Below are 19,472 nucleotides of genomic sequence, written 5' to 3' on the forward strand. Positions count from 1 at the left end.
CTATTTTATGCAATCCAGAACCAAGCATTCATAGATGCTCGTTGGTCTTGGCCCCACGGTGACCTCGTATTGGGGCCCGGATGGCAGTGCACCACTGTCTTTCGGGCAGGCCTTGGGCCAATAACTGGCACGGATCCGCGAGGTGGAGAAAAGATGCCATTATTCCGGCCTCATGATTCGCCCACCCGAGCTCGTCGTTTTTGACCCGATTAGGAAATGTCGTTTTCGCTTTCTTTTTCCTCTGAAGAAAGTCTGGCAGGGCTGACAGGGCGTTCGTCCATGCTGTATTTAAGTGGTGAGACCCCATCCGGACTTGTCATATAACAGGCATGAATAAATGCAACATCCAACTACCTCGCTACCACTGTCCATACACTTGCTGTCTCTTCCACTACTGTCACTGATACATTGACTACGACTTGGCAACCATGCTTGAGGCTCGATCATATCGTGAGTTACGACTGGTATCAAATATTCCAGCCTTTTCTAACTCAACCCCCGACAGAGGAAGGGAGTCTGTGGTTCTATGCACCGAACAAGGGTGCTCCCATTGCTTTTGCAGTACTCTTTGCATTATCCGGAGGTATCCATTTTTACCAATGCCTGTATGTATTTTCCTCGTCCCTTCGAGACCCAAGCTAACTGTGCATTAAGTCGGTACAAATCTTGGAAGGTAACCGGCCTTCTCCCATGGTCTGCTCTCCTCTTCACCGGAGGTTTCATCACAAGAACCGTCGGTGCGTTTGGGCAGTGGGGTAACATCGGCATCTACATTGCTAGCAGCGTCCTCCTACTGGCAGGCCCGTAAGTTGAATCTTCTGCAGCAAGAAACTCGGCTCAGTGGCTAACCAATTGACGCAGACCTGTTTACGAAGGCGCAAATTACTTCATCCTCGGTCGCATGCTCTACTACATACCTTACCACTCACCTATTCACCCCGGTCGTGTTTTCACCACTTTCGTTGCTGTCGGAGTAGCCATCGAAGCCATCACAGCTAACGGAGCCGTTCGAGTCGCAAGCTCCGATTCGACACCGCACGACCAAAGCATTGGAAAAGCCCTGCTCAAGGCAGCCCTTATCATGCAGCTCGCTCTCATGGTGGCATTCACTGCACTAGCCGCCAAGTTCCAATTTAACTGCTCCAAAGGAGGTGTGCTGAATGCTAAGATCAAGCGGTGTCTGATTGTTCTGTACATCAGCTCTACGCTCATCACCATTCGAACCATCTACCGAACCGTCGAGTACTTTACTGCCGCGAACCTCAACACCTACACTGATATCGAGCACATCAGTCCGGTGCTCAAGCAGGAATGGTTCTTCTGGTTCTTCGAAACGGTTTTCATGTATAGCAACAGTACCCTGCTCAACATGTTTCACCCAATGCAGGTTTTACCTCGCAACAACAAGATTTACCTGTCTCAGGATGGCGAGACGGAGATTGAAGGGCCTGGATACGAGGATACTCGCCCTAAGATTGCCACATTTGTTGACCCGTTTGACATTTATGGTCTGATTGTGCACCGGGGTAAGAAGGAGAAATACTGGGAGACCAATGAGGCGCAGCAAGTTAAGGCTTCTGATGCGCGCACCCCTCAAGAGGCATGAAAAGCCTCATTGTGACTGTCTTTGGAGGCTCTTTGAACATCGGGTTATGCTGGAGGATTCCTGATTTTCAAGATCTACTAGGCACTGGGAGTATTGGGAGCATTGTTCTTGGTATCTTGTGATTTGTATTTGTAATTGGTATCTGATGCTAGGGTATAGACGTTTCGTAACTAGTTCTTTCTATCTACAATGATGGTTTTTTCTCCACAATTAAATATCATCAAGTTCCTTTCCCAGTTCCTCATGGATCTGCCAGCTATACTTGGCGAACTTGCTTCGTTGGCGAATCCGCTCTCCAAAGCACAGGAAAATTGGAGGGACGACGCAGAAGAGTGTTGCGACACCTGCAAGGATCGAAACAGCGATGTTGGCACCGAGTCCGCTGAACATCTGGCGCGTGAAAAGAGGCACGACTCCAGACAAAACACCACGGAAGAAAGCTACAGCAGCGGTGGCACTCGCAGAATAGCTGAGATAGCTATCCGAGATATAACCGTAAAGGACGCTGTCGATTTCAGTCAGGGCATACCCGACCAAGACGAGCGAAACAGTTGGAACGATCCAAGGGATAGTGGGTCCTTGGATAAGTGGTGGGATGGTCCAGCCGAACCACCACAATCCAGCAGCCAGGACCGGTGCACCGATAGCTAAGCCAGTGAGCTTGTCCTCTGGCTTGATGGGCCGCCCTTGGATGCGTCGCTTGTTGAAGATGTGGTAATCCAACAAACGAGTCAAAGCACTGAAACAAGTGCCGAGGCCGATGGCCATAAAAATGAGGGATGACTGCGGAGCAGAGAATCCCATCGACATATAGATGGGCTGCAGAGCCTCGGTGAAGATGTAAATGAGAGACATGGCAATGGAAATTATCATGGCGATGGTGAAGATGATGGGCTCTTGACAGAAGAGCTGGGCAGGGCGGAAAAGGGCTTCTTTCATGAAGGTGCGTATGTCGGGAGAGTGATCGTGGTTGAGAGCTCGGGGGAGAGAGGGAATCTCTTGACGCATGGTGTCAACCTCATGGGTCAAAAGAAGGGAGCAACGAGATTCGCGGATAAAGAAAAGGAGACCGGTGATGGTGCCGATGATGAGGGCATAGATATAGAAGACCCATCGCCTGTGTTATGGGTTAGTTCATCTGTGCTCAAGCTTGAGAGATCATTCGAAACGTACCAGTTAAGAGCCTCAATGATATGGCTGCTCATGATGGGACCGATAATCAAACCGATGTTCGATGCGATTGTCCAGAAGTAAACAACCCAGATGCGAGCCTGGGAGTTGAAGATATCCTCGATGCTTCCTCCGATGATTGTGCCTGGGACTGCTGAGAGAAGGCCGGCGAGGACTCGCATAACAATGGCTGCAGGAAGGGAATGGACGACTCCGATCACCACACAGCAAACGCAGCTCACTCCGCTGCTGATGATGTACAGTTTCTTGCGCCCGAAGGATTCTGTCCAAGGGGGAAGATGATGTTGCCCACGGACTGTCCAAGGAGGAACCTGCTATGGAGTCAGTAATCGAGTATGTGGGAGGAAGGTGTAGGTGTACTGACAAAGTCACGAAGCAAAAGGTGGAGAAGGTGTAGTCAAGGTTATATTCGTGGCGGGCTTGGGCGGCGGCAGCAGCGCCAGCAGTGCTGCTCGCGGTACTGTGAAAAGGTCAGCTTGTCTTGCGAGCGGAGAAGGGCCAAGAAAACATACATGAAGAGATCAAGTGCACAGATTATTCCAATATCGAAAGTCTTCCTCCATACAGGCCAGTTCCTAGGGTGTCGAGGGTTGTCATGTGTCCATCTTATCGACTTCCCATTAGGAGCGAATTCAAGGTAATGTTCCTGCAGGTATTCCTGCATTGGGAACTTGGGCTCGTCGGTTGCGACGAAACTGTTGGAGCTATTGGAGTCCATCTTTGGCTACCAACAGGGCAATACTCAATCGGGTGGAAAGAGTAGAGTGCGAAGCGCATGAGAGCAAACAGATGTTTGACAAAGTGACATGCGCTCAAGGTATAAATCGGTCCGGAGTTGGAAGCTCGACCAGCCCTCCCAGCCTCGTGGAATGACAGCCCCCTTCAGCGATTTATGCTTGGCTGTGGGTGGTCCTCGGGATTATCCCAGCAACGTCTTTGTACCGGACGGAACTATTCATGCACACCTTCCCGCAGCTCATACAACATATTTTTTTGAGGCTCTGAAGTTATCTCTATTCAAAAAGACCTCATTTTTTCCCATTCATTTGACAGAAATTATCTACTCTATGCGTGTGAGCTTTCATGAAGCCCAACCCCGTGCGATCGAATCTAGGGATGTGGAATGCTTGTCACATTCCAGAGGTAACTGAGGAGGCTGGATCTTTGTAGATCTACGCGGAGATGAGTGGATTCTAGCCAAAGGCGATCAATAATAGTAGAGGAAAAAATAAGCATGATGCAAAGCTTGGTTTTTGACTTATCTGGAAAAATTCCCAGCGCTGATCGTCGCATGCCGCGCTGTGGCTACGGCCGAACAGCCATCTGGAAACCTCCGAGATGCATCTAATGGTGGGTCTATGCATAGGATCACAGTGAGATCTTCAGGGGGGAAAACTGAATGTAGAGATATGCCATGATATTAGGGTGGTTACTAGCAGTGAAGCGACCGTATAGTGGGCTACCAGTAATTACTATAGGTGGAGTGATCAGATGACAAGCAGCTGGCATATTGAAGACATTCCTGCTATCACACATGACATGATCAGCCTTGGATTTTAGCTCAACATGCTTGAGATCTTGATTCTAGAATATCCATCTCATTTATTGATTACCGCTCGCCTTGGCAACGGTGTCATCCCAACGTCATTATCTGATGGACGCAGGTACAAACACATGGGCTGAGCGACCCTCTCCAACTGACCGTGGAGTACAGCATTCTACCAACACCGGAAAAGGTCTTCGTTGGACTTCAGTCAGTACCAAATGTCCGTGAAGTGCAAACACCAACAGCGTGGCACTGTATTATACTATATGAAAGCAATAATGGGAGAAGTGTCTTTCCAGTGGGAGGAGCTGAGATCAAAGTCAAGGCAAATTCCCCCAATCCGGTAAGATTTGCAGTCGAGGCTCACGACTCTACAGTACCTCGATGGCCGGAAGGTGATTTTTCTGAATGATGGCCACAGAAAAGGTACATTTATTTCAGGTTCCTTTTTCCTTACCTGAATGCGAAAAGGTTGAACATCACCAGCCTTATGTCACCGAACACGTTAGGGCAAGAAGATTTCGGCCATCTGCTGGCGAATACTTGAACCGATCAACCATCAAGAGCCTAGCCTGGTGAATTTCAGGATGTGAGATCCCCCCGGAGCTTATTCAATATAAAACATTTGAAGCAGACAGCTGTTATGCCAACGACGATGTGGCGATGAGTGCAAGTGCTACAATCCGACAACAAGACAACCCGGGGTCTGCACTTCGTGATACCCTCGTTGAGTCAACAGGTTACTTGTCTGTCTTTTCTCGTGAATAACTAGAGAGCTATGCACTATCAAAATACCAAATGAATGGGCTTCAAATTAGAATAATTTTCCCTCATAGAGCGAAAAGTTCATTCATCTACTCAAATAGCGAGCGCACTCGTACAACAGATACTCCTTTAAACCATCTTCAAGCTCTCATCATTATCTCTTTTAGGATCTTTCATAGCGGCAGCACATGGTCTAATTCCAAGACAAGCGCACGGCAGGCGATGATCCAGCATACCAGAGCAAAGAAGTGAGAACAGCCAAATTAGTCCCAATAAGTGCAGTAGCTCCTGCAAAACCTCGAGTGTATATTTCACATAGCTCATGATCCAAGAACCCAGATTCTTGAACAAGTCAGGTTCTCCGAGGCCGGATGCAAATGCCATTTCATTTCGGAAGTTTTGTCTGAACTTGATGTTTGTTGTGTGTTGTTGGTTAAGTCTGAGTTGTGGGTGATTTTAAGAGATGTTGGGAGAAAGGAAAAGGAGAAGTCTGAAATAAATTATTTCAATAATATCTGGTGTCTTTCCGCTACCTAGCAGTCTCAGAGTGGAGTAGTAGCTACTTACACAGTACTAGTAGTATAAGCGTTTTCCATGCTGGGTCAAAGTAGGAAACTTGCGCCAATTCGGCAGTGTAGCAGATACCAACTTAGTAACCACTCGGTTTTAGGCTGATGAAATAGTAACGACCGAGAAATTCAAGCTTTCATGGCCATGGCTAGTCGAACTACAATCTGAGTACACCCTGATTCGGACGTGTTGTAGTAGTTAGTAGTTTTGGGCGAATGAAAGAGCGGGCGCGGTTGGAGGAGGCAGACGCCGATCGGCGCTGCGAGGCCAGATCTCCGAACTTCGACTCCGCCAAAACATCAAGCTCGACCAGCACAGCTGGCTCCGGTGAGTACGGTCGCCTGAAGTTAACGGGGTGTCAGCTCACTCAGACTAACATCATTCAGTTGATTTCTACCCAAGCATCCCCACCAACCCAGCTCCGCCCGGCTGTCGCGCGCGTCCCATTGTCTTCTCCCTCTGCTCCGTCGCCGACATCACACATCGCCCACCATGCTCTCCGCACTGGCAGGGACCAATGTCCGCCAGACAATCGCCCAGGTCATGAACTTTGGCCTTGTCCTCGGAACCGTACGAGCTTCGACGCCATCCCCCAGCCCACGCGAACGCCAACGCTAATACCTCCGCAGGCTTTCATGATCTGGAAATCGTTGTCTGTCCTTTCGGCGAGCAGCTCCCCCATTGTGGTCGTACTGAGTGGCTCGATGGAGCCTGCTTTCCAGCGAGGCGATCTTCTGTTTTTGTGGAATCGGTCGCCGCGGGCTGAGATTGGAGAAGTTGTTGTTTACAATGTGGTGAGTGCGGTCCGGCCTTGCTCTCCACCCGCCGGAGCTAATACGTGTCTTGATTGTCATTATAGAGAGGAAAGGATATCCCGATTGTCCACCGCGTCACACGAACATTCCCGGAAATCGAAGGAAAGGACAAGACGGTCAAGGAGATCACCGTGTATGTCCGCGCTCAATTACGAGCTACTCTCAGTACCATAGCTGGGATACTGACAATTCCTAGGGATACCACACCGAACTCCCACATGCTTCTGACCAAGGTAGGTTACGATCGTGACACTTTTCTTTTGCGATAGCCACTAATACCATGTCCGACATAAGGGAGATAACAACTTGGCCGATGATACCGAACTTTAGTAAGTGGACCTTGTTTTTGGTATTTGAATTAGTGTCTGACTGTATTACTCCTATAGTGCACGTGGCCAGGATCACCTCTCGCGCTCCGAGGATATTGTGGGCAGTGTACGAGGCTATATTCCCATGGTGGGATATGTGACGATTATGCTGTCTGAGCACCCTTGGCTGAAAACGGTCCTTCTTGGAATCATGGGCATTACTGTCATGCTTCAGCGGGAATGAGGAAACGAATGGCAAATCATAAAAATGTCCACAGTGATAACTTTTCTAAATGCTACAATTTCCCCTGAGCTACGGCCTCTTGTGAAATAACAATGATTCCCCATAAGCCGATCACTCATGCTATGACAGCAGATCCTCCGAGAATAGAATTTGATGCAGCTTTTTCCAACCCTCAACATCTACTTCACCAAAAGTAACCCGAGAGATTAATATTGCTAAAAGATCTATCCTTGTCTATATTCTTACTATCTTATCTCCTCTGCCTACCCCAAGGTACATAATAGAATATCTTTTTGCCAGTTTCTACCGCTATATTGACTATGAATTGAATTTTGCTTACTTTCTCCTTTTCTTATTTCTTTAGTAGTATCTCACAGAAATTGTAATGTTCTCCCACTTCGAGCCCGACGCCTTCGGAAGATTTTCTACAGGCCCAATGGAAAATATCAAAACGCTACCTTGGGAGAGCTATACCTTTCTCACCAGGCTCTTCTGGTGAAATGGTCACACTTCCCCACGTGACGAGGATTGCTGTATTCGTGGCCGAGTTTGGAGCATGACAAGCACAACATCAAGAGAAATTCTTTCTGATGTGGAGGGCGCTGAAGTGAACAGCGAAACGAGATGCAAGCGGCCTAATGCATCATGGATGCCTAAACCCTTCGACAGCCCTCAGGGCCATAAAGAGCTCCACTGTCCAATGGTGGTGCTTGAAAATGGCTGGAATGCAACTTCTGCGAAGCTCGAGCGAGACATGGAGGTATGGCTCGAGGTGTCAGAGGGCCGGGTAAAGGTCGTGATCACCATAAAGGCCACCAAGGCTGGAGGCTTTATCGATCAGCGGCGAGCCCGGAATCAAGAGAACAAGCAGGGGAGGATGGTCGAAGAGACGAGCTTGCGAGCCGGTAGGAACAAGCAGCCCGAGCAATGCAGGATTACCGGCTCGCTCAGCATCCCCTTCGAGGCCTGCTACCTCCGTGAGAGGAGGGCCGATGAGGCCGACTTTATTCTGTCTAATGAAATGCTCATCGACATTGCCAACAATATCCAACTTGGCGCCCAGTTCCGTACGAGTAGGGTATAGAAGAACACCGCCGAGGAGAGCTCACGGCGCGGGGCGGAGCTCCACTCGACCTCTCCGCGAGCTCGCCTCAATTCCCACCCCAAACTCGCTGCACCTTCCAACTCCTCTCCACACTCGTTACCGTCGTCTCTCCGATAGACTTCCGATCCTCGACCTATTACCACTGTCGTCCTCTGCACCGTCGCAGCCGGATCGTTCGCACATTCCCTCAACACCCCGCATCGTCACGCGCCCCACCACAAAGCATCCCCCTCTAGAAAACATGGGTAGCCAGAAGCGCATTGCCAAGGTGCGTTGCCCGAAACTGATTCTCTTCCGTCCGTGATGGCATGCTCACTCTTAATGTCCCGGTAGGAGCTGAGCGAGCTCACAGCGTCGCCCCCCGACGGCATCACCGTCACCTTGCTCGACGAGGCCAACCTCTATGAATGGAAGGTGCTCATGGAGGGCCCCGAAGGCTCGCCTTACCAGGTACGCCCCATTTCCTACCAACTGCTGCAGACCAGAATGGCTGCCCTCTGCGCTCCAGCTGCAGAGATCGCCTCCATCGCCTAGAATCACCCACATTAACACAGTTCTATCCGGCCAGGGTGGAATCTTCCAAATTAGACTCGTCCTGCCAACCGAATACCCCTTCAAGCCGCCCACAGTCTCCTTCGCAACCAAGATCTACCACCCCAACGTCACAAACGATGATAAAGGCAGCATGTGTCTCGGCATGTTGAGACCCGACGAGTGGAAGCCTAGCTCCAAGATCGGCGCCGTGCTGGAATTTGCCCGCCAGCTGTTGGCAGAGCCCATGCCGGACGATGCCATCGAGGGTCGAATTGCCGAGCAGTACAAGAACGACAACAAGCGTTATGACGAGATTGCCCGGGAATGGACTCGCAAGCACGCGAACAAGACTTAGGGACCTGCATTGTGCAGAGGGAGGATATTTGGGTTATGCGTTACGAAAAAGAACAATTACTGGCAATGCGATATGTCCATCATTCGAGGATCTGTGATGGAATGCATTTTTGGAGAGAAAAGATATCTGCATCTGCGTTTCTCAAGTCTATGAACTGGCATTTAGGAAAGCTCTTATGCAAATCAAAATGCCATTGATCAACCTTTTCCATCCACCTTTACCGTTTTCTTATATCTTACCTCCAGATAACCGAACTCGGTTTGGCGAAGCGGGGATATTCCGTAGTTAACAACGTAAACAGAATGTACGCAGGCTAGTACTTGAAAGGCTGAACCGTCGGAATCCATTCTTCGCTGCTGCGATCAACATCACAAGAATAATCAGCATTGATTTCTGCTCTGCTACCGAAGGCGTTTCTTTTCCGGTCACTCCATCCTACTAGGAAGCTAGACCTGGACTCCTGCCAATATATACTCTCCAATGGGAATCACCCAAATACTAGCGAGATAGAGCAGACAACCTCGAAGTACTGAATAATTCCGAAGATACCGTCCGCGGAACTAAACCTCGATTATGTCATTGCTTCCCCGCAAATGACCCCACGAGGTCTAAGCCCCGGCATTCTATAGCCGGCTCACTAGCGGGGAGCCTTTAGAATATAAGTATAGCTATGCTAGTCGAAGATGGAAAAACAATCACCGAGCTCGAGACCAATAGACTCGCAGCTATGGGCTTCATATCCGAATCAATAACCCTCCTAGGACAGAACATCACAAGCATCATTCTTCTCCTTATCGTCCTTCATTTCACCCGCAACTACTTTACACCAGGGGTATACGCTATATCCGGCCCATTTCTCGCGAAGATATCAAACATCTGGCGATACATTGACGTTGCGAATGGACGTGCCGAGTGGACATTGTACTCTCTCCATCAGAAATACGGGGACTATGTACGGATCGGCCCGAATGTGGTGAGCGTGCGAGATCTGGACGCGATTAAGGTTATTTATGGGATTAACAAGGGCTATGGGAAGGTAGGTGTTACTTCAGATGCGAGATAGTCCCCACTGCTAAACACATATAGACCGACTTCTATAAGGTCCAACAGCAGTTAGCCAAGGGAAAACCAACGCCCACGCTCTTCACTACTACGGATGAGGAGTTTCATGCTGCGATTAAGCGGCCAATTTCTGCTGCTTACTCGATGAGTACGTTGACTGAGTTTGAGCCTTTTGTCGACAGTACTATCCAGACCTTTTTCCGAAGATTGGATGAATTTGTGGATCATGGCGAGGTCTGCGATATTGGGACCTGGCTGCAGTATTGTACGTCCTGCCACCTCCGTGCTATACCGTGGTTAATTTTTAGTAACTAATAAAACAGATGCCTTCGATGTCATCGGTGAATTGACTTTCAGCAAATCTCTCGGGTTCCTGGAGAAAGGGTCTGACGTGGATGGGATTATCGCTGCGTTAGAAGCAATGCTCGACTATTCCGGCAAAGTGAGATGTTCATGGCCAAGCAATCATGAGTGGATACTAAAGATAGCTCAGATCGGCCAAATGCCGTGGATGGACTACCTCTTCATCAAGAATCCTCTCAAGGGACTGATCCAAGGGGGTTCCACAGGCGCCGTGGCACGCTTTGCGCGTGTGCGGTTGGACGAACGACTAAAGTCGGTCGTACAAAATGCTGGGGTCCCGGAACCCACGCGTAGGGACTTTCTAGCCCGATTCTTGGAAGCGAAAACTGAGCACCCCGGAGTCGTTACTGATAACCAGGTTTTCTCGTATACAGTCAGCAACATGAACGCGGGCTCCGATACTACCGCTATTTCCCTACGAGCAATCCTATATTACACGTTGAAGAATCCTCGGGTAGCAGAGAAGCTCCAACGAGAGCTCGATGCCGCTTATAAGAAGCAGAGAATAAGTCTGCCTGTCACATGGAAACAAAGCCAGGAAGAATTGCCGTATCTCGACGCTGTCGTTAAGGAAGCACTTCGACTCCACCCAGCAGTGGGGTTAATTCTCGAGCGAATCGTACCAGCGGAAGGTCTGCAGCTCCCCAATGGAGGACCCTTTTTACCGGCGGGGACAATCGTCGGCGCTAATCCATGGGTCGTTCATCGACATGGTCTTTTCGGTGATGATGTCGATTCCTTTTTTCCTGAGAGATGGCTGCCTGCGGAGGAAGAGTCTGAAATCCAGTTCCAGGCTCGGAAGCAGAAGATGCTTCGTGCGACGTTTACTTTTGGGGCTGGGTCGAGGACTTGCATTGGGAAGAATATCAGTTTGCTGGAGATATATAAGCTTATACCTTCGCTATTCTTGACCTATGAGGTAAGACAAAATCGGAAGGGAATTATTGTAGAGGCGGATTCTAACCATACTATGAACAGATCAGGCTAGACAATCCCGAGAAGGAATGGGAGACAACAAATGCGTGGTTCGTGCGGCAAAAGGGTATCGATGTTCATCTCGGCCGTCGTAATTTATGTGCAGGCATGGCAGCCGGGCCGGGGGATTCGGATGGATGAACAATTCAGGTTGGAATTGAGATGGTCGACTCCACAACTCATCACTTTTCGCCCGATATATATGACGATGACGATGAGAATGCTGAAACTGGAATTGATGAACGTGTCCTACCTCAGGTTAGAGCTGTTTAATTTTGGAGAGTCCTTTGTGATTGCCTGTCCCTCCGAGATTAGTCAGTCCCCACTCAACGAAATCAAACTCGCTTCGAGAACCGTGGTCGGATTCCGGGGAAGCGAGAGGGGAAGGTTGGCGCCGTTGATTGATCTAAATTGACATTCCCGATGTAGATGTCTAGTTGATAGGTAATATCTAGCCTGGCAATGTCACGTTAGGGATCGAGAGCTTTGAAGCGGGTTGAGCTAGTCAGATGGAATATGGCCCCAGCAATTGGAAGATTCGGTCCCTGATCGACGCTGCATCCGCGGCGCGTCCGCCGACTTCCGTCCGCCCTTTCTCCGCCCGACTATGTGCGATAGTATGACAGTAACCCCAACGGTGCTGGGCAACTCCGTAGCGACGCTCAGTGTATCCGGGGTGATAGATTAATTGTATGTACGAGCTGCAGCATTGGCTGCATATCTGCAGGTTCGTCGCTGGTACTAACGGAGAGGACCAAGATACTCATCACATCCTGAAACGCCCTGCTTTACGTCATGTGACGCTAGCCCGATCGGGCTTGTTGATTTTTGTCTCATTCTCATTTCCTGCATTTTCCTGCGCTTCCCTGCATTTCCTGCATTTCCTGCATTGCCGGGATTCCACGACCTTTCATTCCCGCCGGCAGGTTCTGGCTTCGTCTTGTCTTGTTCTTTGTGTCCGTCGCCTCTATCCGAGGTCCCGCCACACGTTCTCAACCCTTTTCGTTTCCCTTCGGGCCTCCTCCGACCTTCGCGTGTACGGCGTGCACCCACCCCCAACGTTCTTTGTGTGCCCGCGTCGAACCCCTCGACGATTCCTTCGTTTGACCACCAATTCATACGTTATCCTAGGGCTTCGCAGCCTCCTCGTTCGCTCCCGTCGTCGCGCAAAAACCAATGTCCAGCGGGTCCTGGGTACTAGATCGTGGCCATGGTCACAGAAAATGGAAACCCTCGATATCCGCCCCCTGTGGTTGAATCGGAGTTGCGCGGCCGCCGGAAGGCCCCTCCACCACCGCGCCTGGATCCCTTGACCATTGATCCATGCGCGCGATCTCGAAAACCGTCTCCAAGATCGTCGCCTCGATCTCCCCGCTCTCCACGCCATTACGACCAACAACCGCAACCGCGAGCGCGTTCTCCGTTGCCATCAGCGCCGCCGAGTGCGACCGAGGACCGCCCATGGCTGCCTATGTCGCTCCGTGCGGGCTCGCCCCAGCAGGAGACAAACGATGACTGGAGACTGCGGCGACCGCCCGTTGCGCGCGCTCCCCCTTTCACGCCACCTCCCGACCCCCACACTCTGAAATGGTATACCCGTGATAACGATTTCGACCGATCCAACCACCGAAAGGCCCCGCCAACCCGGGGCGGTCTGCGCATTTCGATGTCGACCTCTCGGTTAAATAGTCGACGCCCGAGAACGCAGGAGTCCCCGGATCGCCGACAGGAACTCAACACGCATGGCCTACCGCTCCCGCGTTTTCCCTCCAACGGTCCTGCCGACGATGATGCCACCCGATCCAGCTTCAATTCCAATATCACCTCCCGATCCAGCATTGAACAGGCGAGCGGTACTGAGCGCAGCAGTGTGCTCACCAAGAGCAGCTCCATCACGGATCTGTCGCCCGACACCCCGGACGCTCCTTACGGGATGGATGGGGGGATGAGTGTGGAAGATGCCATCTCAATGTATCTGGACGGCTTTAGTGACGTGACAGAGGAGCCCGCCTCACCAAAATCTCGGGCAGATAGCAAAGCACCATCGATCACGCCTCCGCCTTCGCGAGATACCATGTTTGAAGAACCACCCCCTCCAAAGCCGACATCGCTGGACGATATTCCGCCTATCCCTCCTTTGCCTTCATCGACCTTGCCCGAATTTGCACTGTCCGATCCGGAACCGCATTCTTTTGTTTCTGAACCCACTGTCTTGGAATCCACTATCAGCGAATCCCTCCCCACAACCCCATGGCCACAGGCCAACCCCATGGAGCAAGTAACACCAGAACCTCAGGCTGTAGCTCCAGAGCCATCTCCCCCCGCACCTTCATCGCCTCCGTTTCCCCCGTGTCCACCTTCTCAGCCTCAGCCCCAACCACAATCACCTTCTCACCCTGAATCACCCCGTCAGCGGCAGCCGTCGAAAATCATAATACCTGGGCCCGTTCCCCCACCCCTCAGTTCTGGAAACGACACGCGGGATGACTACGGGTTCCGCAAAGCCACGCAATACGTGACATTGGAACAATACGAAGCCTGGAAAGGATCCTACTCCAACTACACGGCCCACCGGCGCACCAAATGGTATGACCTGCTGCAGGAACATGGGCTGCCCACCACCAATGTCACTACATTTCCTGCACAGTCTACCAAATTGAAGCGCTTTGTACGCAAGGGCATCCCGTCCGAGCTACGGGGTGCGGCCTGGTTCTGGTATGCCGGCGGGTACGAGCTCCTGAACCGCAACCTTGGACTCTACGATCAACTCGTGCAGAAGGTCATGGCATCTCCGAGCAATGATGACAAGGAGCATATTGAGCGAGATCTTCATCGTACATTTCCCGACAACATGCACTTCAAGCCGGATGTGGCTGATGATGGAAGCTCTGGAAGCAGCAATTCCCAGCAAAATGGTCCCGTGGAGACCTCAATGATCCAGTCACTGCGTCGAGTCCTTTATGCCTTTGCACTGCACAACCCCAAGGTGGGATACACGCAATCGCTGAATTTCATCACGGGTATGCTCCTCCTCTTTCTCCCTGAGGAAAAAGCGTTTTGGATGCTGCATATCGTGACTTCGGTTTACCTCCCGGGGACCCATGAAATCAGTCTGGAGGGAGCGAACATTGACCTGTGGATTCTGATGGTTCTGCTGCGGGACTCGATGCCGGGCATCTACTCCAAAATCGCCAGCATGGGCGGGACGCAACCCACTCGGGGCAAACTACCTCCCCTGACGGTCAATTCCCGGCTGCCCGATATCACGCTGGGCCTGACCAACTGGCTCATGAGTGTGTTCATTGGGACTCTACCATTGGAAACCACACTGCGAGTGTGGGATATTTTCTTCTACGAGGGCTCCAAGACCTTTTTCCGCGTTTCGCTAGCCATCTTCAAAGCCTGCGAGCGCGATATCCTCGCCGTCTCCGACCCGATGGAAGTCTTCCAGGTGGTGCAAACCGTTCCCAAGAAACTGTTGGATGCCAACGCTTTGCTCGAAGACTCCTTTGTCCGACGACACCGCGTTGGCCAGGGCCGTATCGAAGAACTGCGCGCCGCACGACGGACGGCCGTTCGACAAGAGAAGCTGCGACGGTCGGTCGCTTTCAGCAAGGGCCAGATCCCATCAGCGACCGACGACTTCACCGTGCGGCCGCGCAACCAGACTCCCCGCGTCGAAGAACGGGTTGTCCACTCCTGGCGCCAACTGAAGCAGCATGCGTTTCGCTAGCAGCGACGCCCCCAGGCTGCCAGTGCCTGGGTCACCGGGATAAGCCATTAATTTCTGTAATCATAATCAACTGCCAGTGCCTCGTTGCGGCGTTGGACTGGGCAACCCGCAAGATCGGGGAGTCCTTGCATTTATGGCGTCTTCAGGTCTGGGGAAGGACTTCAGCAGGGGGATTGCGCATATTTTTAGATAGACGTACCTGCTACCCTGCCCTTGGGTAGGAGTGATTACAATTTGTACATACTCATACCTACTGTACTACTGCTAGTAGTATTCATTGCATGAAAACACGCCAAGCAGGCAGCATTTCTTAGGGTCTCGGCGGCCACACCCATTCTGTTCTTTCACCAATTGTGGATTTTTTGACCTTTGAGGTACAGCTGGAACCCTACAGGGCTGTCTCCACACTCGCAGCACTAGCAGATCGCTAATCCTCCCCTAGGGATATGAGTCGACGCTAGCGCTGGCCAGGGTCTGGTTCGGCGATGGACGGGTCTGACTGGGCCGATCGTGGTTCCTTCCGCTGGTCGTTCATGTCGTCATGCATTGCCATTGCGGAAATAAAAGCTCCTTGCTTTCTCCCTCTACTTCGTAGCTTCTCTACTTCCACCTGCCAATCGCACGATGCAGCCATGAGCGGACAAGCTGCCAGCTACTACGACCCCAATCAGGGCTTCGACCCGCAGGGCAAGCCGAACGGCTACCAACAGGACTACCAACAGGGCTACAAGCAGGATGGCTACCAGCAGAACTACCAGCAAGCCAACTACCCACAGCCCAATTACCAGCAAACACCCGAGTTCAAACCACCACCGCAGCAGCAAAAGCAGCAGCCTCCCTACCCCGATGATCCCCCGCCCTACAGCACCTTCGACGATGCGTTCAAAATCGAAAAGCCCAAGTACAACGATCTCTGGGCGGGTCTTCTGGTCAGTTCTCCACCCGCAAGTAACCCAGCTCCACAGCCTCAACCGAACTAACGAAAGGGCCCACTAGCTCATCGCCGTGTTCTTGGGCTACGTCGCGGTCTCCGGTCTGACGATCCACAAGTATGCGACAAACAAAGGCTTCAGCGGCGGCGGCATCTACGATGCGGCAAATGACTTCTCACTCAACACCAACACCCTCGTCCTCTTCATTTTTGTTCTGGTCGTCGCGCTGGTCCTCTCCTGGGCCTATTTTATGGGCGCCAGGTACTTTACCAAGACCTTTATCTGGGTCACCGGCATCTTGAACATTGTCTTTGCTCTCGCCACGGGTATTTATTACATCGCGCGCAAGCAGTATGGCGGCGGGATTGTGTTCCTGCTTTTCGGCGTCTTCGCGATTATCTGCTTCATCAGCTGGATCCCGCGGATTCCGTTCACGGCGTTTATGCTGCAGACGACGATGGATGTGGCCCGTGGCTACGGACATGTTTTTCTCGTGAGTGCGCTGGGCGGGATCGTGACCGTCGCCTTTTCAGCCTGGTTCTCAGTTACCCTCGTTGCGATCTATGTCGCCTACGAGCCTAATTCGACGGGGACGAACCCATCCTGTGCGAACGGCGGGTGCAGCACGGCAAAGGTCATTGGACTGGTGGTGTATGTCACCTTTGCCATGTACTGGTTCAGCGAGTGGATCAAGAACACCGTCCACACGACCATCGCCGGTGTCTATGGCGCGTGGTATTTCTGGAGCAAGTCGGCCGGCGGCATGCCCAAGGGCTCGACGCGGGGCGCGTTCCGACGGGCCACCACCTACTCCTTCGGAAGTATCAGTCTGGGCAGTCTGATCATCGCCTTCATTCAGATGCTCCGGCAAGCATGCTCCGTCGCACAGCGCCACGAAGCCGCCGAGGGAAACCTTGTCGGCAGCATCTTCATCTGGATCCTGGGTTGCTTCATCTCCCTCCTTGACTGGCTGGTGACGATCTTCAACCGCTACGCATTCTGTCACATCGCGCTGTACGGCAAGGCTTACATCCCCGCCGCGAAGGATACATGGCAGATGATGCGGGACCGGGGCATCGACGCGCTGGTGCAGGAATGCCTGATTGGGCCGGTGCTGACGATGGGCTCGATGTTCGTGGCGTATGTCTCGGCTCTGCTGGCCTATCTCTACCTGCAGTTCACGAAGCCTGCGTATAACAACGGGGGCGATTTTACTGCGGTGATTATGGCCTTTGCTTTTGTCATTGGGCTACAGGTCTGCCAGGTTTTCATGACGCCGATTGGCAGTGGCGTGGAGACGATTTTTGTTGCTATGGGGTGGGATCCGCAGGTCATGATTAATGATCATCCGGATATCTACTACAAGCTTGTGCAGTTGTATCCTCGTGTACAGCAGGCGATTCATGCGTAAACGGGATACAGTGGGGGAATCATAGAAATGACTAACAGCAACCATTTATTCTTATGACCATCTCGGCTTCCTCTTGCTAGCAACAGTTTCCTAGGAGCCTCCGATCCTACGAGCCTCCGACAATGGACTTTTGCTGATACTTCTATGTCCACATGTTTTCTACAAAAGGAACGACTCAGATGAATGACATACGTATTTCATTGATCATTACAATCTCGATCCTATAATTAACCCAACAAGACTCCAATATAAACTCCCAACCAGTCCCTATCAAGGCAAAAGACAAGAATCAAACACTACAACCGCAGTAGAAAATAGATACACACTCACATTACATTACCATCTCACAGAGCAATCATCATACCCATAACAGCCGCAACCCCGAAAGCCGCAACCCCACTATACACAGCCCTAACCTGAGGCGCGGCACCCTGGAAAGCATGGAAGCGGTTGGGATCCGCACCAGAGGGCGTAGGAGTCGCCGCCGAAGCCTGCGAACCAAAGATGGCAGAAGACGACGAAGCGCCGACAAGAACACCGTTAGAGACGGCAGGCGAAGAAGCAGCGAGCATACCGCCCATGCTGGAGCTGGCGGGGACGTCGACGGGAATCTGCGAGATATGCATCGAATTGGTGGGGGTGCTCTTGCAGGCGCACTCAGTGCGGGTCTCGGTCACATAGATCACGCGGGGCTCGGCGGGCATCGCGGGTGCCGGGCTGTCGGGGGAGTAGGCGCGCTTCATGTTTGCTGGCATCATGGGCTGGGAGGCGTGTCGGGCGGGTGCGGCTTGGCGGTTGCTGGAGCAGAGGGAGGTGTCGAGGGAGCTCAAGTCTATACCGTGTTAGTTGGGTATGGTTATTGTTGGTTGGGGGAGACTTACCAACGCCGGCTTCCTTGCAGATGTCCTCGGCGGCCTCGGACAGAGTCTCGACGGCATCTTTGTTGTTACAGAAGCACTCTTGCGAGGTCAGGCCGGTGCAGTCCTTGAACTTGGAAGCATCAATGCCGTCCAGGGCGGCGGTCTGCAATCGTAATGACGGTTAGGGCTTTTTTTGGGGTATAGATCGGACAGCGACAACATACAGCACAGTCAAGGAAGCTACTAGTGGTCTGAGCAGTAACACCAGCCACGAAGAGCGAAGCAGCGATGAAAGAGCGCATCTTGAGAACTTTTGTTTTGTAGGGAGGCAAATTGCAAAAGAATCAGAATCAGGACGAAGGTATAGCAAAGAAGCGATGGCGCCGGGGACCAGGGAAGCGGAATCGACTTTAAGTAAATGCTCACCCATCAACAAACAAGGAGAACTCGAATTCCATTTCTCAAACCCGGGTCTTGCATCCCTTGTTCCCCTGGCCGGTTGACTACGATTGGTGCAGGCAGCGATGACGTCCAGGCATTCTGGACTTGTGGAAGGGGAAGGCACGGCACTTTGCGCTCATAAGCTTTGACTGGCATCTGCGGCTGCTTTATGAATAGTGTAGTGTAGTGTAGTGCGCGGGAACTCGGGGTGGCACACGTACCCACTGCCCCTGCCGACCGCTGTGGAATGATGCAAGAATGTGCCAGTTGCCATGTCCCTCGTTGTGCCTGACTGTATCCCTGGTTACCCTTTCCTCCGCGGAATGTTGTACAATCACGTTGGCCTGAAGAGTCCAGGGGACAGACGGATTCTGAGTAGCACATAATTAATTGAGACTGTCAAATACATGTAAAAATCATTGTAAACAGTCACTCTGGGTAGGGTAGGAACTCAAATTCGCATTTATCACTAGAGTCCAATTTAAATTACAATCCGGTGATATTTGTAATTTCTGTCTTGATCATAAAAGCAACCTTGGAAACAACATCAACAGTCTAATTATATCCAGTTTTAATTACTGCATCTATGCACATCCAGCAACTGGTTACCAGCATTCTATGTGGCAAACTGAATCAGATATGAATAGATTGTTGAA

The 19,472-nt window shown here is 51.6% G+C and overlaps 9 protein-coding genes across 9 annotated transcripts; 7 read left to right on the forward strand and 2 right to left on the reverse strand.

The window, feature by feature from the left end:
* Nucleotides 1-428: 428 nt before the first annotated feature.
* Nucleotides 429-1,606, forward strand: N7532_004028 (putative RTA1 domain protein; the record flags this gene model as incomplete). The annotated part of the gene is made up of 4 exons (XM_056616522.1): nt 429-450; nt 506-605; nt 655-804; nt 862-1,606. 4 exons carry the CDS (start codon nt 429-431, stop codon nt 1,604-1,606), a joined length of 1,017 nt encoding a protein of 338 aa, XP_056476879.1.
* A 210-nt stretch (nt 1,607-1,816) lies between these two features.
* Nucleotides 1,817-3,515, reverse strand: N7532_004029 (uncharacterized protein; the record flags this gene model as incomplete). The annotated part of the gene is made up of 4 exons (XM_056616523.1): nt 1,817-2,723; nt 2,780-3,108; nt 3,158-3,257; nt 3,310-3,515. The coding sequence occupies 4 exons, from the start codon at nt 3,513-3,515 to the stop codon at nt 1,817-1,819; spliced, it is 1,542 nt and encodes a 513-aa protein (XP_056476880.1).
* A 2,655-nt stretch (nt 3,516-6,170) lies between these two features.
* On the forward strand, nt 6,171-7,045 carry sec11 (signal peptidase complex catalytic subunit SEC11; the record flags this gene model as incomplete). Its single annotated transcript, XM_056616524.1, has 6 exons — nt 6,171-6,248; nt 6,308-6,472; nt 6,538-6,626; nt 6,690-6,726; nt 6,788-6,822; nt 6,880-7,045. 6 exons carry the CDS (start codon nt 6,171-6,173, stop codon nt 7,043-7,045), a joined length of 570 nt encoding a protein of 189 aa, XP_056476881.1.
* Nucleotides 7,046-7,601: 556 nt separating this feature from the next.
* Nucleotides 7,602-8,129, forward strand: N7532_004031 (uncharacterized protein; the record flags this gene model as incomplete). The annotated part of the gene is made up of 1 exon (XM_056616525.1): nt 7,602-8,129. The coding sequence occupies one exon, from the start codon at nt 7,602-7,604 to the stop codon at nt 8,127-8,129; it is 528 nt and encodes a 175-aa protein (XP_056476882.1).
* A 262-nt stretch (nt 8,130-8,391) lies between these two features.
* Nucleotides 8,392-9,039, forward strand: N7532_004032 (putative ubiquitin conjugating enzyme (UbcB); the record flags this gene model as incomplete). Its single annotated transcript, XM_056616526.1, has 3 exons — nt 8,392-8,418; nt 8,484-8,600; nt 8,719-9,039. 3 exons carry the CDS (start codon nt 8,392-8,394, stop codon nt 9,037-9,039), a joined length of 465 nt encoding a protein of 154 aa, XP_056476883.1.
* Nucleotides 9,040-9,766: 727 nt separating this feature from the next.
* On the forward strand, nt 9,767-11,580 carry N7532_004033 (cytochrome P450; the record flags this gene model as incomplete). The annotated part of the gene is made up of 5 exons (XM_056616527.1): nt 9,767-10,075; nt 10,126-10,366; nt 10,425-10,543; nt 10,595-11,383; nt 11,443-11,580. The coding sequence occupies 5 exons, from the start codon at nt 9,767-9,769 to the stop codon at nt 11,578-11,580; spliced, it is 1,596 nt and encodes a 531-aa protein (XP_056476884.1).
* A 1,069-nt stretch (nt 11,581-12,649) lies between these two features.
* On the forward strand, nt 12,650-15,172 carry N7532_004034 (putative GTPase activating protein (Gyp3); the record flags this gene model as incomplete). Its single annotated transcript, XM_056616528.1, has 1 exon — nt 12,650-15,172. One exon carries the CDS (start codon nt 12,650-12,652, stop codon nt 15,170-15,172), a length of 2,523 nt encoding a protein of 840 aa, XP_056476885.1.
* A 632-nt stretch (nt 15,173-15,804) lies between these two features.
* On the forward strand, nt 15,805-17,515 carry N7532_004035 (choline transporter-like family protein; the record flags this gene model as incomplete). The annotated part of the gene is made up of 2 exons (XM_056616529.1): nt 15,805-16,101; nt 16,169-17,515. The coding sequence occupies 2 exons, from the start codon at nt 15,805-15,807 to the stop codon at nt 17,513-17,515; spliced, it is 1,644 nt and encodes a 547-aa protein (XP_056476886.1).
* Nucleotides 17,516-17,859: 344 nt separating this feature from the next.
* Nucleotides 17,860-18,677, reverse strand: N7532_004036 (uncharacterized protein; the record flags this gene model as incomplete). Its single annotated transcript, XM_056616530.1, has 3 exons — nt 17,860-18,347; nt 18,397-18,538; nt 18,600-18,677. The coding sequence occupies 3 exons, from the start codon at nt 18,675-18,677 to the stop codon at nt 17,860-17,862; spliced, it is 708 nt and encodes a 235-aa protein (XP_056476887.1).
* Nucleotides 18,678-19,472: the final 795 nt, after the last annotated feature.

Source organism: Penicillium argentinense (genome assembly GCF_028826775.1).
Source record: "Penicillium argentinense strain IBT 30761 chromosome Unknown utg000004l_segment0_segment0, whole genome shotgun sequence".
NCBI lineage: Eukaryota > Fungi > Ascomycota > Eurotiomycetes > Eurotiales > Aspergillaceae > Penicillium > Penicillium argentinense.